General features: G+C 35.2%; 1 protein-coding gene across 2 annotated transcripts in view; it reads right to left on the reverse strand.

The window, feature by feature from the left end:
* Nucleotides 1-18,620, reverse strand: part of KCNJ3 (potassium voltage-gated channel subfamily J member 3) — a 138,936-nt gene extending 120,316 nt beyond the window's left edge. Inside the window, exons 1-2 of one of the 2 annotated variants that reach the window (XM_011359257.2) lie at nt 17,852-18,553; nt 7,603-7,819 (exon numbers count right to left, since the gene is read on the reverse strand). In XM_011359257.2, coding sequence (XP_011357559.1) covers nt 7,603-7,819; nt 17,852-18,553 — 919 coding nt within the window. Of the gene's footprint in view, nt 1-7,602; nt 7,820-17,851 lie in introns of both variants that reach the window. The other variant, XM_011359264.1, reaches the window with a different exon arrangement.
* Between the last annotated feature and the right edge of the window lie 1,238 nt (nt 18,621-19,858).

A 19,858-nucleotide genomic window follows, 5' to 3' on the forward strand; every position in this document is an offset into this window, starting at 1 on the left:
GGTCTGGCCCAATGTAACAGCCTAATAACTAATCTGTCTCCAGTCTCAGCCCCACTCAATCCATCCTTCACCTGCACAGGGATCTTTCTATCATGCAAATGTGATCATTGCATTCTCTTGCTTAAAATCATTCAAGGGCTTTATTATTTGCAGAATTAGGTACAAACTATGACTCAGGGATAGGCTCATCTCCAGTCAGTTCCCCTCTACCTCTTCTATACTCTGACCATACCAAATTATCTGACTCCTCTAACAAAATGAATTCGCACTTATTGTATCTCTGACCAGAATGCCCAGCTCCCTTTATGCTGCTAAATTTCTGCTCTGTTCTCCTGTCTCAACTTACACTCTGTCTTCTATGTCCTTAAGAAAACATCCATCAGAGACCACTATTCTAGGCTCCTATTGTGGCCTGACATAAGTCTTTTTTGAGCACATAGTGCTAATACTCGCTTTAGCTCAAATTTTCTCCCTCTGGACTGTGGGCTTCCTCCTTAATCATCTTCATACTATTTTATGACATATAATTTAGATAACCAACAAGCACTTATTTATTGATTTCTTATAAGAAAAAAATTGATGACTCTAAAAGCAAGCTTATTAAGAAAAGCAACTCTATTAAAATCAATTAAAAATAACAAACAGATCAGAAGTATTTACTGGGATCTACCACTCTCTGAGATCTATGACAAAAAATAAGAAGCCATAAAACAAAGTCTCGATGAATCTAGAAAATGTAAAGTTTATCTGGAGATTTCATAAAATGCATACAATTTAAATATGATAAAATTATATATGTATAATCCACATAGAGAAAATATTTTATAATGATAAACAGACTACTAGAAACATGGCTTATCATAATAGTGTGCTAATTATGCAATTTATGCATAAAATGAATTGCAAGTAAAATGAGCAACATTAATTCAGAATTCATGAAATAATACTCATGGCCAATAGATACAATAATTTCAATCTCAGTAATCAAAAAGAATAAAATAATATCAAATTGGCAAAAACAGAACCATTATAATATCTATTGTTCACAAGGGTATGAGGAGATGGGCATCTTCATATACAATTATAAATTAGTACCAACTTTCCAAATAGCAACATTGAAATATATATTAAAAAACAAACAGATTTATATGCCCCATTACCCAGGAATTCCATCTCTAGAAATTTATACAGAATGGTAAAGTTGGTGGTAAATAGATTAAAAGCATGAACCAAGAATATTTACTTTATTGAAAAGGAAATGACTAAATATCTCTAGGAGATAAGTAACAAAAAAATTAAGATAGATACTTAGATTAGCATATAATAAAACCATTAAAATTAATGGTGCAGAATTATAATTAAAGCAAGTTACAAAACAGCACATATAGCATAATAATATCTGAATGCAGACACTGAAAAGTTAATGACCAATATGTTAACAGTATAGTAGATGAAATTAAGAGTAGTTTTTATTTTGCATATTTCTATTTTTTATTTTTTTCAATAATGAGCATGTATTTAATAACTCTTTCATACAAAAAAAAGTTTTTTAAAATAAATTATTAAAGAAAAACACATGGACTAAAGTGCCCAGTGAAGATAACAATATGGCAGCTCTATGCCATGTGAAAGAAGACAGAAATGCTATCCTAGGTAATGAAGATGGCATTATCACAGATGGGAGTAAAGAGTGAGCATAAGTGTGTGGATATTATAGGACGAAGAGTAGCCTAATTTTCCCAGGAAGAAATACAAGCATTTTCATATGGCAGTCATTAGAGATTTTTGAGCACAGGTATGTTACAAAAGTAGTGTTGTAAACAAATTTACTGGGCAGTAGTGTACAATCTGCATGTAAGCAGAGATCCTAGAGATACTAAATCCATTCCTGAGGCAAGCACGGTGATTTAGAAGTACGATTACGTGAGTTTAAGGAAGAAAAGTTGAATTGAGAGACATTAGGAGCTAAGAGAGAGGAGCAGTTACGTACCCTGCTCTGTTGGAGCATTTACTGATACCTCTATCTGGAATGCCCTTTCCCCAGGCATGTGTTTTGTTGTGCTTGGCCTCAGATATCACCTTTTCATTGTAGCTGATCTTGATCTCCCTACACTTCCAATCTCTCTTACTTTATTTCTTTCCATAGCACTTATCACTTTCTCGCATTCTAGATGAAGCACTTCATTTTGTTTTCTGTTTCCTACGTATGAATATATGTATCCAGAGGGGAAAAAGGGTGGAGCGAGAGTGGAGTAGGTAAACAGGGGGTCAAATATACAGTAACAAAAATAAACTAAACTTCGGGTGGGGAGCATGCAAGAGTACACAGATGTTGAATTATAATCTTGTATGCCTGAGAATTATATAATGTTATTGACCAATGTTACCCCAAAAATTTAATTAAAAAAAATTAAACACTGTATGTATACAAAAGGGCAGAAATTTTATTTTGTTAATTAATGTGTCCCCTATGGTCTAGAATAGCGTGTATCCTGTAATAGGTGCTCAATAGATATTTGCAGAATGAATAAGGTAACTGGATATAAAATAAAAAAGGTGGGGAAGAAGTCTGGCATAAAATTGCCATAATTAATAGAGAAAACTTTCTAAATGAGGATGTAATTTAACAGTTAGATGATGACTTGGTATTTGGGCAAGTTGACTCTTAATGAAAACACCAATGCCCAAGTGGGAAATAAATGGCAACTACAAGACCACAGCTGGTGGGAGGTTTTATGAGTACTTTGTGAATTCACTTTAAAAAAAAAAAAATGTATGAGGGTAAGTATCTAGATTCTAATGGGAAAAAAAAGCAAGAACAGTGATGCAAGAAACATTTATAGTAGACAGGAGTAAGACAAGGCAGCAATGCAGAATATAAGAAACAATTGGAAAATATAAATTAGAAGAGGGTGAGACAATGTGACGTTTCTGTATCTCTGGAAGAACCTTGAGTATAAAATAATATTTTGTATTTTTTTTTCATGAGAAAAGGCTTGGAAATGTATGAGAGCAAGTAGAGTAAATGGGATTTTAGGTATTAGGCATGGTAAGTATTGAAGCATCAGTTAGCTTGAGTCACAGGTGGTAGGAAACATAACTAGCTATAAAGGAGAAAGTTTTAGAGAAGAATAAAAGCACTTTCCCTCACACACACCAGGAAAGAAAAAAAGAAGATACTGTGAGAAAACGATTGATGAGAGTAAAAGAAAAAGAAAGAAAAACCTAAAAATTTAGAAGTTAAATTATTCTTGATAGAATAGGTGGGGAGATGATATGTCAAGAAAAGGATAGGGCAGCTGGGACCGGGGGCATGGAAAGAGAGAAAAGGTCTAAAATAGCTCCCATGGGTAGAGATTCTGGGAGTACAGAAAAGACAATTAAAAAGACTGCCAAATAACAGCAGAGAGCAGATTGAAGTTTGAAAGCATCCAGTTCTAATGAGCCAAATCTGCAATGCTGTTTGCCTCTAGCAGTGCTCTCTCTCCTGGGAGAAGAAGCAAAGAGAACAAGAGTTAGAGGTAACCTGTGTTTAGGAATTTGTTGAATGAGCAAAGAAGTAAAGGTTATTAACAAAGAGGCAAATCTTGTGTGCCTTGTTGAGAGTGAAAATTCAACTCATTTGAAGCAAGGAGAGCAACAATGGCTGAGTCTGATCACTGAAGAGTATTTCCAAGAAAGTGGGGGAAGTAATTATTGAGTCCTAAACTGAAAGCCGAAACTTTCAAGGAAATTAGAAAGCTTCTAATTTCCCACCTCCCCTTTCCCCTACAATCACTCTTGCTGAGACTCCTGGAGTGGGATGAAGCAAAAACTAAATGAGATCAGAAGATTCTTATCAGAGGGCTGTTATGAAGTGAACAATTGTGTGTGTGAGAGAGAGAGAGATGAGAGAGAGAGAGAGAGAGAGAGAGAGAGATAATAAGGTGGGTATTACCATTAATACAAAAAAGTAATAAACTGTCTAAAGTTTTATTCATTTCCAAGACATTAGGGTCACTAATTTTTAAATAAACTACACATGACCAAGTAGGAAAAAAAATGTTACTTTTCGTTTTGTCATATACAGTTTGAAATTCCTAAATTATTACTTTCATATAAATATAGGCTTTGCTTTTTAATCAAATTTCAACACTTCTACTGGTGCAATGCCATCATCTGTAGTGCAGAGGTAGTTCTCCCACCCTTGTGACTTTTCACCCTACTCTCCACATTGTTCATTTGCTCCAACCACCTCCACATATTTTTAGTTCCTGGAATCAATCAGGCTGATTCTCAATTCGGCGCCTTTGTACCAGCTTTCGCCATGCCTGTCATGCTCTCCCCTCAGATGGGTCCAGGAATTCCTTCTTCACAGTCAGGTCTGCTTAGTTAGGTGTCACCTTCTCAGAGAGACTGTCCCTAACCACCAACCTAAACCGGCTTGGGATGCACTCTTTTCCTTATCATCTTGTTTTGTTTTTCAACTCTTACCACATTATTATGTGATAATATCTTGCTTATTTTTTGTTATTTTGTAGTTTGCCTCAACCAATTAGAATATATAATCTCCATGAGGAAAGAGATTCTGTCTTAGTCACCACTATATAACCAGCACTTCAAATACTTTCAAGCACATAGTATACACTCAAGTACTTGTCTAATGAATGAACGATTGATAAAAACTTAATGTTTTAAGGCTAAGTATGATGGGAAATCATCGAGTAAATGTTTATTCACAAGGCTGTGTGAATAAGAGGTAAAAATGGTATTATTGCTATCTCAGTATATCCCAAAAGAGCTTATCTGTCTTATTCTAAGCAATAAATATAAGAAAGTAAAATTTGTTGTGAATGATAGAGAAGAAAACATCCTTAAAGATGAATCTAAATAAGTTTCAGTAAAATTATAAATGATCAAATAGGCATAAAAATGTTTATGTTAATTTTACCAGGCTCAGGGATGTCTGGAAATATAGGCAGATTTTAGAGTTCGAACAGTATGAAATTTAATTAGAGTAAATATGCAAACAAAATGTCAGATAAAATTTTCATAAAATAAATTCTATAAATTTTGAGTAATGTTTTTGCTGTTTGTCTTGCTATATTAGATCTTGAAAACAGGCTTAGTTAAGAGGTAAGAGGAAGCAGATTTTAATCTCTTCTCCATAAAAGGCTATTTCTAAATAAGAAATTCAGTCTTCAGTCAAGTTTTCACATTTTCTGTAGAAAGTATTCTCTGCCTGTTCATTGTTTTTGTTTATTTATTTGTGTTTTAAGGAGATATTAAGAAATGTTCAAATAAAATTTACAGTCTTGATGAATAATTTAATGTTACACAACTCATAATGACTTTATATAAGACATTATATACTAACCATGATCTTTTTAAATATGATGAAGACATATCAGTTACATTAAGAATACAACCTGCTTCAACATTCCCTTAAGATGCCCATGTAGAAGTCAAAAATCAAAAGAATTAATAAATAAGGAAACCTTAGACATATCCAATTTGAGAAACATTCTATAAAATACTTGGCCTGAACTCTTCAACCATGTCAAGGTCAAGAACACAAAGTAAGGTTGAAGAGCTATTCCATCTTGAGACTAAGAAGACAAGCAAACAAATGAAGGACATAATCGTCAAACTGATGTGTTGAACTGAGGGTGGGGAGAGGGAATAGCTATGATGAAAATTACTGGGACAACTAATGAAATCTGAACATGGACTATTAGCTTAATGGTAATAATTGTATTATTGTTAAATTTTCTGATTTTTTTGTTTGTAACTGCACTGTGATTTTGTGGGAAAATGTTCTCACTCTTAAGAAATAAACACATCTAGGGATATACAGGGAAAATGGATGGATAGATGGTAGATGATAATGATAGATAGATAGATAGATGATAGATAGATAGGACTAATGAAAGACTTCTAAGGCTACCAAGTGAAATAGAAACTTCACTCATGTCAGTGATTAGAATAATAAGCAATTGGTAAGTTACAGGCAGATGTGTCAAAGATTGAACCATATGCCATAAGAAATAAATCAACAGAAATGAACATCTGCTGTTTAAGCTCTAACAATATATTATTACTTCAATAAATAAAAGGAGCAAAAATTGAAATTTAAAAGTAAAATATTTTTTAACTAAAAGTCTATAAATTAGTCACATTCTTTATTACTATATGACATTTAAGAAATATTCTATGATATCATTTAAATTTTAAGTTAAAAACTAAATGGAGGACTTAAACCATAAAATAGTCCACAGAAATCAAATTTTAGATATAGATTGGTGAGTTAAATCTTTACTCAATATTCTTAAAAATCTTAATTTTTAAACTAAAGTAACTACTATCATAAACTAATAATAATATGACAAGTAGCTTCGAGGTGGTTATTGTATCTGTCTTATTTTAAAGAGAAAGAAAAGAAGCTTATAAAGATTAAGTATCTTGCCCAAATTTCAAATAGATATGTGACAGATGTGGAATAATTACAATGCCTTCCTCCTCCTGCTCCTGGGACAAAGCTTTATACCAAAGAGAGAGATCTTTGATTATGTAGTCTCCTACCTTGGTATAAAACTTGAATGTTTCTATGTTACTGCTTATGTTACTTTCAATAGTACTATAATTTATACATAATAATCAACATTTAAGATTGTTAAAATATCGGTTTAAAAAATTGAGAGCTAAAATATTTCTTGCTTTCTCATTACTTGTAGAAAGAGGAAAACGCAACTGAGATACACACACACACACACACACACACACACACACACATATATATATATACACACACACATATATGTATATAATTACATTGATGTTATATTATTAGTCTCAGACATCTATCAGGTTTCAAACTAAGTGGGTAATGCTTAGGCCCCAAATAATATGCTTTGATTTATTGCTTCTTTCCTTTGACAACCTTACTCTCCTCAAAGAACAGCAAATTGTGGGTCTTCAGAGCATATCAATGTTACATTGCATCTTAAGGAATAACATACAGCATGTAGCTTATCCCAAAGCATAAAGAGAAGAAAAATATTCTATAAAAAAAAATTGGTCTAGGTTTAGCTGGGGAAATCTACTGACCCACTTTGAAATTAAAATGCTGCTTTAGCACGCGTGCATGCACGCACACACAGGGAATTTTCCACTGAGGTTGCACACAGTAGCATATCAATGACACCCTGAATCACCATCCGCAAGGCAAGAATGTGCATGCTGAGTTCAGGCTGCTCACTAATTATGCTGAATTTACTTTAACCTTAAATCTTTAAAGGAAAATTATGATTATAGGAAATTCAAGTTTGTAATTAAAACAGAACATCATAATCATTTCTAAGGAGTCATCTCAGTTTCCCTTTTTTTTTTTTTTTTTTTTGCAGTGAGCATTCCTGAGTTAACGTTACATCTGGAATCATCACACAGTAAATTTTCATTTTCAAAGCAGTATCAATTTAATGTTACAAAGAAATAAGAAGGAAGTCATTACTTTGATTATTGTGAACTGAGACATTTAACCCAATTCATGACAAGTACTGTGCATATATTATAATGTTATTATCGAATAAAGAAACTTGATGGCATATCTATGTTTTTACTCACCAGTTGTTTCCACAATGCCTTCTAGGATGACGACAATCTCGAACTGTTCACTTTGCATGCTTCGCTGGGATAGGTCATAAAAGGGGCTTTTGGCATCGATCACGTGGCAAATCGTGAGGGGGGAAACAAGAAAAAGTTGATCTGCCCCTGTACTAAAACCTACATCCAGTTCAAGTTGATCAAGGGGAAGGAACTCACCCTCAGGTGTCTGCCGAGACTAGACAAGCACACAGAAAAAAAGAAGAAATCACCACTTGTACTGAAATTTTCAAGGCAGCCCAACAGTAATTTACATCATTGCCAACATACTACACTATCAATCATCTGCAACAAACGCCAAACAAATCATTATGCAGCTATGTTCTGGCGAATGGGCCAAAATCCCACATAGCTCATGCGAAACATCCATGCATTATTTATAATATATGACTTACTATAATTACTATTCCCTAACTCATGAGCTCTGGAGAAATTCTTGGTCCGATAATGGCTGTTAGCACAAACTGTGCAACTGAATGTACATGTGCTACTGCTTGACATAAATCACTGCATAATAACTCATTGCATCCCAATTTTTTTCTTTACAAAGCAAATAAGTAGGCACTTCTTACAGAGTTTGTTAAAGCTGAAAAATGTTAATCATAGTTTAGGAAGAGATTTATTGCAATATTATAAAGCAAAAATAATTTATTTTTCCAGAACTTTTGAAGAGTAACAAACAGACATCAACTAGAATAGAAGAGTTAAGACATCATCATTTTAAATTATGTTATGCACATAACAACTCACGTAATAAAAAGGCAGATGCTGTTAGCTAATGGCTTTCAAACTCCTAATCATAAACTGCATTAAAGTTGTTGACTTCTCTATTTATTCTATGAATTTTAAAGCATAGTAAAAAAACTATGCTAAACTGAACTTTTAAAAATCATAATTGAAAAAATCTATATTAAAAAATGTATAGTTTACCAAAACTTGCATGTTAATAGCAATCAGTATTAGTAAAAATCACTGTAAACTTAACTAAATAAACAGTTTTCATGCTAAAATCTGAAAGAAAATTAAATATAAAAATTAGCAAGCCATGAAAGTAATTTTTCTTTATTTTAGTTTTATTTTATTTTCCATATCTATTACTTATAAGGATAATGTACAAACAAATATTAAAGTTTAATTTATATGATGATGCTGATAAAGTAGAGGTTGTGTTAAAAAGCAGCATACAGAAAAATTTAGCTGAGGGAGCCTAGCTGTTGGTCATATGGGGCCTGGAAGCAGTCAGTATATTTTTACAGACTCTGCCAAACTAATTTACTAACAGAATCTGAAACAATGGTCTGTCCAATGAAGCAGTGATTTGAAGACAAAAACTTTAATCTCAGGGTTCCAAGAAATAAACTCGCTTTTTATGTGATATCAAGGAGTCTGAAGATGCTGAGAGATGTGGTTTAGTAAGACGTCCTCCATGGCAAAACAGAACCAAGGGTTTCAAACTGGTGGCAGATCGTTATGCAGCAATTGCTGCAAAGTGTCTCAATAGCAGAATTAGTCAATTACAGTTGTAATTAGTGATACTCAAGAATTTTATTTGTGTGGAAGAAAACCCAATGAAAATATCAAGACTATTTTTTTTCTCTACCTTACGAGTAGTTCATTAAAAAAAAGAAAGAGAAGAAGAAAATGATTCCTGACAAGACAGAAAAATCCATGAAAAAACTTGATGGTGCTAAAAATAAGAACAGCAGCTCTAATAACCAATGTTAGAGAAAGCTAGGCACTTCTATGGCAATAGAAGTCACCTACGTTTCCAAATCTGTTCTCAAATTAGTAAAATATGGATGAGACAAGCATCTTCCAACTACACAGTTATATAACAAGTAATGGTTAATATAACAGGTAAAAGCTAAAAACAAAACAAAAACAAATGAAAACAAAAACCCTGTGTCATTGTTCTTTCATCTACTACAAAACAGGTGCTATATAAACACAAGGTGGTATTCTGATGTCTACAATTAATGAACAGACATTGGGTCATTTTGCTAACTATTATAAGCTCTACTTTTTCAGCACTAACTAAAAGTGTTCACAAAGATAATTCTTTAAAAACTTCATTTCCCATTTATTTAAAAGTCATTTTTTCCAAAGGAGATATATTTTTCTGATTACATATATACCTCAAAATTAAAATTCATCTTCCTTTTTATGTATTTGTTATTTATGCCTGTGCCTCATTCTAAAAGGTTTTTGGGTAAGCAATTAACTTTTATAGTCCCTGATCATTCAACTACTCATGAAAAAGAAGTGGCCTAGAAACAGGCAGCCTATTAGGAGAATACCAACCTAGAATAAAAAATATTTTATTTTTAGCAAAACAGTTAATTCATATACAGGTAATTTAGACTTAAATACCCATGGATATGCTCCATTCAAACTCCATACACTTTCTAATTTTAAAAGTGTATTCTGTACAGTCAAAATTACACCTATCCCTTATCCCGCCCCCCCCCCTTAAAAAAATGCCTTATGTATTATCCATGTCTTGGTAGAAACAAAGTTGACAACTGGGGACAGAAACACTTCATTTCTTTGAAAGATGTTTCCCATGCTTATATATTTTTCAGATAAGGGAAATTCCCTACAAATTTATTGTAAAATATTTTCCAGTGGATGCTAATTTTCTTTAAATGACTCTTATACACTACACATGTCCACAATGTTATCTTCTAGGTCTTCTTCTTTTATGTTAGGCCATCAAATATTTCAACTGTACATGTGCTTACCTGATTTTTGTTTGCTTCTCTCACTCTGAAACATAATGGGAAGACTGTGAATCACTGTGAATTAAATAGAAAGCCTTTCTATTTATAAGAGTAAAGGGTGTGGTTTTAGTGCGACAGGTGCTTGGAGTCCTGGAATTGTTTAAAGTCTGAGCTCCTGGCTAGAGCAAGGTTATGTCATCAGTGCTAAGCTGAATACTTATGATGTTCCAGAAAGCTATATATGCCTACCAAATACATTTTCAGAAGACTACACTTCTACTCTAGGCTTACAAGAAATTCTAATCTAGGCTTTTCTAATTCTGATGCAATTCCAGAACTGTTCTGGAGCAAAGGGGGACAAAAAGATTATGTTAGTTGTAAGTCTCTTGACTTGTACTAGCGAACTTTTGTTCAAAGAACTTTTGTTCAAGAAACACATGTATATGAAAATAAAAGACAGAAAAGAAAAAGAGGAGTTATGTAAGGCCTTTATAAAATTAAACAATAACCTGTACCTTGAGTATATATAATAAATTGGTAGTGTTGATGGTCTATCAGTTCCTAATTCTCCTATTCAGCTATCAGTTATCATACTTTTCCCAGAAATTTTGATAACGGGTAGAAGAAATTTTAGATAAAAACCAATTTAAACTTTATTTATTATGTGATCTTAAGAATGATGACATAAGAAGAAATTTTTCATTTATAGAGCAGTTTGTTGATGGTCTACATTATCTTCTTTAGCTCCCTATAAGCCTCCTAATTTTAAAGGAAAAACAGAACCATGATCATTTTCTAGATAAAAATGTATAAATAGATATGACGAAGATCAACAATTCAAAAAACTGCTACAGGTTAAGAGTGATACAATAAATTATTTAAACTTCTGAAAAGCTGACAATTAAGGTTGACTTCAATTGATGAAATAATCATTTAGAATTTATAAAACTATTAAATGAATAAAAAAATGGAAAAAAGGTAGAAGGAAATTTATGAAAAATTGGTAATATTAAAAATATAGAACTTAATTTGAAAACACTAGGACCTGAAATGACTTCCATACAACTTTTATTTTCAATTGTACGGAATTTTGGAAAAGAAATAAAGATCGTTCCACTGTTTCAGAGCCTTTCTGGTTGACTGTATTATAGCAAATTCTGGGAGTTAAGAGAAAAATTAAGGAAATCTAAGGCTTAAAGTTTATTTAAATTTACTGTCTAAAAAATTGATTAGAAGATTATAGATTTTTGAAATGATTTTGTGCAATTTAGATTGTGCCAATCATGTCTAAGTTATTCTTCATAATAAAAGTATTGCTATTTAAAATGTGCAGAATTTAAGGCTTATTCCTCATCTTATAGTCAATATGCAATAATTTCAAAGAAGCTTTAATGTCAAATGACTTTGAATTGAAAGTCCAAAAAGATCTACGCAATAATTAATTACAATTCTAACTATAGGTAGAAAAAGATGCAAAAGTCACAGATGCCTGGAAGGGGTTATTTACAGATACACGTAATTTACAGATAAATAATGGATGAAAGACTGTTGAATATTTATCCAAACACACACACACACACACACACACACACACACACACACACACGTGCGCACACATGAGATACACATTTAGCACTGCCCTGGCATAAGCAGATTCACATTTAGCCATCTTTCTGGGAGATTTGTGACCAGTTGTCTACATTCATTCAGCAGGAATACAGTTCACTAGTACAATCAATCTCTTTGCTGCCTTTCTCCCATCTCTCTAACCCATAACTATGATCTAATTATAACCATTGTGCTCTTTCCTAGCTCCAAAGGAGGCCTGGGGAATTTTGAATAAAACATTTAATCACTAACATCTGACTCATAAAATTTACCTCTATCGTATTCTAAGACTTGATCCATGTCCCACCACCCCTTATCAAATCTCTCCTGGAAAAGGACACTGATGGCCAATGGTCAGGAAAGGGAAGGAAAAAAAAGGAAATGAGGCCAAAGATAGAGAGGGCAAACCATTCTTGCCTAAATCATTTTTGCCTACCAACACATCCTCCACACAATTTTATTTGTGATTTCACTTCTCCTCCTCAAATGTTCAGAGTGTGTGTGTATGTGTGTGCATGTGTGCGTGCGTGCGTGTGTGTGTGTATGTGTGAGTGTGTGTGTGTGTATGTGTGAGTGTGTGTGTGTGTGTGTGTGTGTGTGTGTGTGTGTGTTTGAATATATGCTAAAGTCAGGAAGAAGATCACATGGAATGAGGTCAGAATACTATTTGGAAACTAAATGTAGGAAATGAGCCAAAAAGCTGGTACCAGGATAAGGAACAAAAATGCCTTGTGACTCAAAGTAATTCTGGCAATAGTTTGGGGACTCAAACCAAAGTTAAAGTCAGGCAGAAGTGTTTGTGGACCTATAATTCTATTTGGACTATCTACAATTAAATTGTACATTTTTTGACTACTTACGCTTGAAATTCCATCAATATCCAGGCAGAAAAAATATGACTAACATCAAATCTAAAATAAAGATTTTAAGTTCTAAACTACTTATCCCATAAAATTATGTTCATTTTAATAAAAAGAAGTACCTTATAAGATGGAATGTAATTTATCATGTAATATATTATGTGAGGCTTTTATACCATTCAGAGGAAAGAACAGCTTTGTAATTCCTTGAGGGCCTTTTACGGCATTAATAATAACTGTGGTCAGAATTTGTAACCTTATGTGCACATCCTCCTCCTACGCACCAAGCACCCTCAGATTCATCAAATACTTTTTTTACTTCTCTTTATCACTTGTCCTTAGCTACTGCTGTTATTCATGGGTCTTTACGCCCCTTATTTCTGTTCACACTGTATTCCCCTGAGCACAAGCCAGCCTGTATATACATATATATAACTACTATTTAAAAAAATAATACAAATATAGATTTTAAAAAGAACACAAGTGCTGTGCCTATTGGAGAATTATTGTACTTGTGTCAGAGAAAGCAAAGCTAGACTAAATAGAAAGTGTGTTTTTTTTTTTAAATCATAATCCACCCAAAATACTCACTAGTGTTATAGGATCTAGCCCCAAAAGTTCTGGGGTACTCAATCTTAGACTCCTTGAATATTTTCACTAACAGCTTATATGATGTTCAGAAGAACCATATTTTTAAAATAGTCATTTGCGAGTTTAATTTTTTTGAAAAAGGTAACTATCTCAAGATTTCAACTAAAGTGCAAATTGGCCAAGATCAATTGGTGAAAAGAGCCAATCTTACAAAATAAGGTCATATAAAGTCAAAAGAATAATTGCACTTAAGTACAAGGTATAGAATGAAGACAAAGTAATAAATATATTAAAAATTCAGAAATCATGTGGTCAAAGAATCGTTTTGGTTAAAAGATAAACAAAATATAGAGGATGAAAAGCTTATTGGTTTTTCAGACAATTTTATTTTTTATTTCATCTGTACTTGATCACATTTATATGCAAAAACTAGATAGCACCCAATTTTGAATATCCATATAAATGAAGAATTTTAAAAGTGAGTACAAAAATATTGCGTGATACACTATAAGATGACTACACATCATTACTTTTCAAGAAGTGAAAACTAAAGGTTGCATAGCTGAACTAGAAAAGAAAAAATGATGACTATTTGCAATTAATAAAAATACAAAGGAATAAAATTATACTTTCATGAGAAAAATGTACCTTTATTTCAAAATATGGATCCAATAATAGTTGATTTTATGTTTACTTTATGTAAATAAGATTTAACTAGGTTCCTACGTATTATATACATATATGATGGTTTCTCGATAATGTTTGTAAATTCTTGAATAATGTATCAAAAAATATTATTTAAATCTCCCCCTAACATGTCTAAGGCAGGCAACTTTTAGTATTAGATTTGTAGAAAGGAGTAAGTGAGATTTCCAAATTCTTTATACCCAACACTAAATTATAGGGTCCAGCTGTCCAGCCAGTAGTCTCAACTCCTTAATCCAAGCATTTTTATTAAAACTTTCAAATGCTTGATATATTAATATGACCATGATATTCATTAGTCCTTATATTTTAGGTTAAAAGAAAAAAAATAGAAAACTAAAGTAAATTGAAAATTCAAATAAAACATCAACATGGAGATGAGAAGAGGAAAAGAGAAAGAACGTTCACCTTAAAAGAGATTTCTGTAGCTGTATTTATAATAAATATAAATTTTAAAGTAAAGTAAAAAACTTTAAACTATATTTAATTTTTAAATTTAATCTGCTTCTTTTTTTTTCTGAATAGAAAAAGGACCAACTACTCCAGGCATAAAATTGGAAAATTTATATTTGAATATCAAAATAAATTTCAGTATTTGTAAGCTTGGAAGACAGAAAAAGAGTTGAAGTAAAATTCGCTTTCATATAAGTAAATAGCGTAATTAAAACTTAGAGAAGTTATAAGAAAAATTTCCATCAAAATTTAGAGAATTTGAAAGATATATGCATGGAAAATTTTATAGTAGCAAGGATTAGAAAGCCATATCCATGTTCTTACTGTCTTCCCAAGAATATAAAGTACTTTATAATCATTAAATAGAAATTTTATATTAATATTGATAAATAAAATTTTATTCAGTAAATAAGGAAGCATCAATAGAAAAATATAAATGAAATTACGTTTTCGTTTATATTGGTAATAGCAATCACATACATAGACTACAATTACTATCCTTAAAAATTATGTTTTTGTTGCCTTAAAATTGTATATATTTCTCTGCAATTAATGTACATATATCTTACATTTAAAATGTCAAACGGATTAAAAGAAAAAATTGAATATGTATACTAATATTTAATAAGAATTTATAAGATTGATATCAAAATATTATTACTATAAGAGTTTAGTATAGCTCTCTTTAAGTACATTGTTGGCTGTTTTAGGTCACTTCATTTCAGTTTCTAAAAGAAAATAAGAATAACATTAAAAACAAATATCCCACCTAATTTTGGTGAATGTTATCAATTCCCAAAAATGATTCTTTTTTAATGAAGTCTAAAGAAATGATGAGAGCTATGAAAATTCATTTTAATTATCATGGCAACAGGAAAAATCAACTTCAAACAAACTACACTAACTGGATGGAGGAAGAGCTGCCATTGATCAACCCTCTTGCTTCACAAAAAGCAAGAATTTCACCAGTTTTGTTTAAATACAAATCGATGCCACATGTCAATCATTTTGACTTCTACCACTGGCATAGTCCTAACAAGTAAAAAGCAAATATTTTTATAGGACTATCATATATATTATTTATTTAGATGTTTTTATCACCTTGTGTTAATATAGCACCTTGCTCCAAATTTGCCAACACTATAAAACTTTTTCTTTAATAAAGACACTCCTTATGGTATATATGGTACATGGCCTTACGTATAAAAAATATTATCAGTGTTCTGAACCACTGTAGAGACTGGGTGCTTTGGATTTCTTATATTGTTTTTAAAACAAAACAAAGCAAAAACAAAACAAACAAACAAAAAAACTGATATGTAAATTAATTCTAATTATTTCTGGCTTTGTTAAAATAAAATTTGATAAAGTCTAAAATCATCTAAAATGTCTCGCCTTGAAAAGATATTTGTTTTAATAAATGACTTTATATGTTTGAAAACCTAGAGAAATCAATTAAAATGACCTTTAAAGTCAAATTTTAAATTTCCAGTAGACCAATCAATATGGTAAACTACTCTTCAATAAGAACCTCAAAGTGACATATAAACATGGATTTCTTGACAGAGACTTTTGTACTGTATTAATAAAGTGTTTCTATCTTCCCAGTAGGCCTTACCTACAGAGAGAGATTATATATCTTTTCTATTCATAGAAACAGGCACATACCACAAATACCACTGCAATAAACAAGTCTACAACACAACTTCTTAGCCTTATCAAAACAACTCAGTTCGAACAGGTCAATAACACAATATTCTGAGTTAAATAAAAAACCGTATGTAGCTCATTGCAGTTAATTATAAAGAAAATGATCTCAAATTATTTATTTATAGTTACCTTAATGAATATGCACATCAGGATCAAGTTGAAAAATTTTTACTACGTTATACAAAATTTATTTACTGCCTGTAGCATAGTAAATATGCATATGATGTAGAGTGACAGGACAACGGAACTACTTTAGTTTTAACACTTTACTGAGCAACATGGTCATAAGTAATTCAGGTAAGATCTTATAAATGAATAATGAAAATGATATGAGAGCCAAACTTTTTAAAAGCACATTGGATCACCTTTAACTACAACATAAGTCGAGGCTGTGTAAAACACCATATAGTTATAGAGTAGAAATTGAAATTTCAAAAAAAATCTCAACTTACATATTTGTCAGATTTTCATTTTATTAATGCTAAATTCTGAAACTGGCTATGATTCTTTATGCGATATCAGATAAATTTTTAAGATTTTTATATAAGGTCATCTTTTTCAATTTATGAACATTTGAAAACTACATAAGAAAAATCCCTCAAGAAGATGAACTGTAAATGACACACACAGAGAGAACCAGGCTTTTCTCCCAAATTCCCAGAGTCTAATTGGGTGAGTGATTAGGGTGGTCTTCTCTTCTGGTTTGTAGTGGTGCCCTCTAACGACTAGATGAACCTTGTTTTAATAACCACTCTATGTGCAATTTGCTTTAGCATTTACACTGCTGATGGTAGGAAGCAGTCTTCTTTAATGGTTGCTGAAAAGCTTCAAGTAAAATCTGTAATTGGCGAAGGCTTCATAGAAACGGGCAATTGAGGACAAAAATTAACAAGAGGCTCTACGGGAAAAGCACTCAAGCTTTTACAAAATACTTCTCTAGAAAATATTTTGTAAAAATTTTTTAAAAATTAAAGAACCAGGTGTTGTTTCTTCCATTTTATTATGTTTCTTGGATCTGTGTGCTTGTTAAAAAGATGACCATAAAGTTAATGTTACTGTGTCCAGAGTAATAATCGAACGGCTGGTATTATGGGGTGGGGGGGAGGGCAGAAAGAAGGAAAAGCTAACAAAGTTGAGGGAAGTTCAGCACCCATTTCTTCAAAATAAAGTTGTTCAGTTTTAGCACCCCAAATTGAATAAAGTAGTGTATTGACAACAAATCAAAAGCTCTCTAAAGAGCAAAGCAGCAAGGATGAGGGCACACTCATTGACCTCAGGGCTCAAGAAGCCTACACCACCGCATAAACGTCACTAATCCAGAAAGTGATACAAGCACATTCGAATGATGAATATAAATAAGAGCACGAAAGTAAGGGGGCGGGGGACTTGTCAACTGTGCTCTTTTTGCCCAAGCCCCCAGACTCGTCCCGCTCCTTCCAACCAAAGGAAGTTTACCTGTGGCGAAAGGTATGACTATGAGGCTAGGGTAATTCTCAGGTGAGTTAATTCCCGAGTTTGCGGATTGGCGATTACCAGTTGGGGAAGGGGGCGGGAAGCACTTACTTTGAGCAGCTTGCAGCGGATCTGCGCGGAGACCATGTGGCTGTTGCGCAGGTTGCCCACCCGGAACATGAGCGTGAGTTTTCCGTCCCTCATGGAAATCACCGCGTGCTCACTGAACATAAGGGTCTCCGCGCGCTTCTTGGGCTGGGACATCTTGATGAACATGCAGCCAATGAGGAAAGCGTCCACGATCGAGCCCAGGATGGACTGGAAGAGGAAGAGGATGATGCCCTCGGGGCACTTGTCGGTGATATAGCGGTAGCCATAGCCGATGGTGGCCTCGGTCTCGATGAAGAAGAGGAAGGCGGAGGGGAAGTTATAGACATTGGCCACGCAGGGCGTGTAATTGCCGACGTGGGCTTTGTTCAGGTCGCCCCGAGTGTAGGCGATCACCCACCACATGGACGCCATGAAGAGCCAGGCCACGGTGTAGGTGAGAATGAAGATGAAGAGGTTCCAGCGCCACTTGAGGTCCACCAAGGTGGTGAAGAGGTCCGAGAGGTAGCGGCTGGTCTCGCTGCCCAGGTTGCCGTGCTGTACATTGCACCGGCCGTTCTTGTCCACGAACCGCTGCCGCTTTTTCTTGGGCACAAGCTGCTGCTGCGGGCCCTGGCCCGGCCCCTGGGGCTGCAAGCCCGAGCCGCTGGACGAGGTGGTCACTACCTGGTAATCGTCCCCAAATTTCCTTCGGAGTGCAGACATAATACGGAGGGGCAAGCCAGATTCAAATGCGAAGCGAAGGAGCAGGAGCCTAGCGCTGCAAACCAGCACCAATAAGGAGGTGGGGGCGGGGGAGAGAGGGGGGACAAAAGCGCGCCCGAGCTGAGGGGGCGCACCCGGTAGGTAGCAGCGGTCTCTGCCCCCTGCAGTCGCCTCTCCTCCCCTTGGACGGAGGCTTTCCTCCCAAGCTGAGTCTTAAAACAAAAAAAGTGTTCTCCCGCACTCAAGGCAGGAGGGATGCAAGGACCAGAAATCCAAGCCCAATTTTGCCTCCAAGCTTTTCGAGGCTTCTGTTTTCTTCCCTCACCACGGGCATCCCGGGCCACCTCTTGCCGTCCACCTCCTGACTATCCTGCAACACTCCTAAACTGACTCTTTTTAAATTAATGAGTTGACAAGCGAGTCCCACCCCACCAGCCAACTCGCCAGGCTGCCGAAGCTGCGCTACCTGCTTGGACCAGACCCTCCCCCCTCCCCGCCGCTCCCCAATCGCCCGCCCCCCTGGGACCGCTCCTAGCTCCCCACTGGTGCCCCCGCCTCCTATCTTTTGGCCAAAATCCCGCCCAAAGGCATGTCTGCGGGGCACTGGTGCAACACCCCCTACCCACGTCCCCCGGGCTCAGAGTCCTCAGCTTAGGACTCCAGAGATGTGTCTGCCTGGCGTCCGCGGGCCGCCGAGGTTCCGTGGGCGCCACCAGGCCCTTCCCGCTGACCCTCAAGGGCTCCCAGGCCACCTCCGCGCACAGCGGAGGCGCAGCGGTGAGCGAAACCAGAGAACTCACCCAGCGGGAGAGAGCAGGCGGAGGCTCAGCCGGCGGCAGCCCAGCCTCGCACTCTGCGCTCAGTGCTGTTTTCCTCGCCCCCACTTTTCCTAGTGTATCACCACGGACGCCAATGCAGGTCCCCCAAGCTCCGCACCTTCCAGAGAGCACTCTGTCCAGACCAGAAGGATTTTGGCACGCCGGGCATAGAATGACTTGGGCGCGGGACTTAGGGATTCCTTGGCATCGTGCTTTCCTAGCAGGAGACAGTGGCACTGCTGTAAGGGGTTCAAGCCTCGGGCTGCGGGTCAGACTTTCAGGTTAGATACCAGCGCCGATCCAGCTTTTCTTTTGCTTCACGGTGCTTTCCTTTGCCTCTTCCTTCTTCAGTCCCCCTACTCCCTGGCTGCGCCTCCGTGGCTCGGGCCGAAGTCGCGAGGCACTAGCGGGAGCGGCAAGAGAGCGGTGTTTGTGCTGGTGCGTGTGATCAGCTGCAGAGCCGCGCTAGCCCCGCCTGTCCCTGCTT

This window comes from Pteropus vampyrus, unplaced genomic scaffold (genome assembly GCF_000151845.1).
Source record: "Pteropus vampyrus isolate Shadow unplaced genomic scaffold, Pvam_2.0 Scaffold2, whole genome shotgun sequence".
In the NCBI taxonomy this organism is placed as follows: domain Eukaryota; kingdom Metazoa; phylum Chordata; class Mammalia; order Chiroptera; family Pteropodidae; genus Pteropus; species Pteropus vampyrus.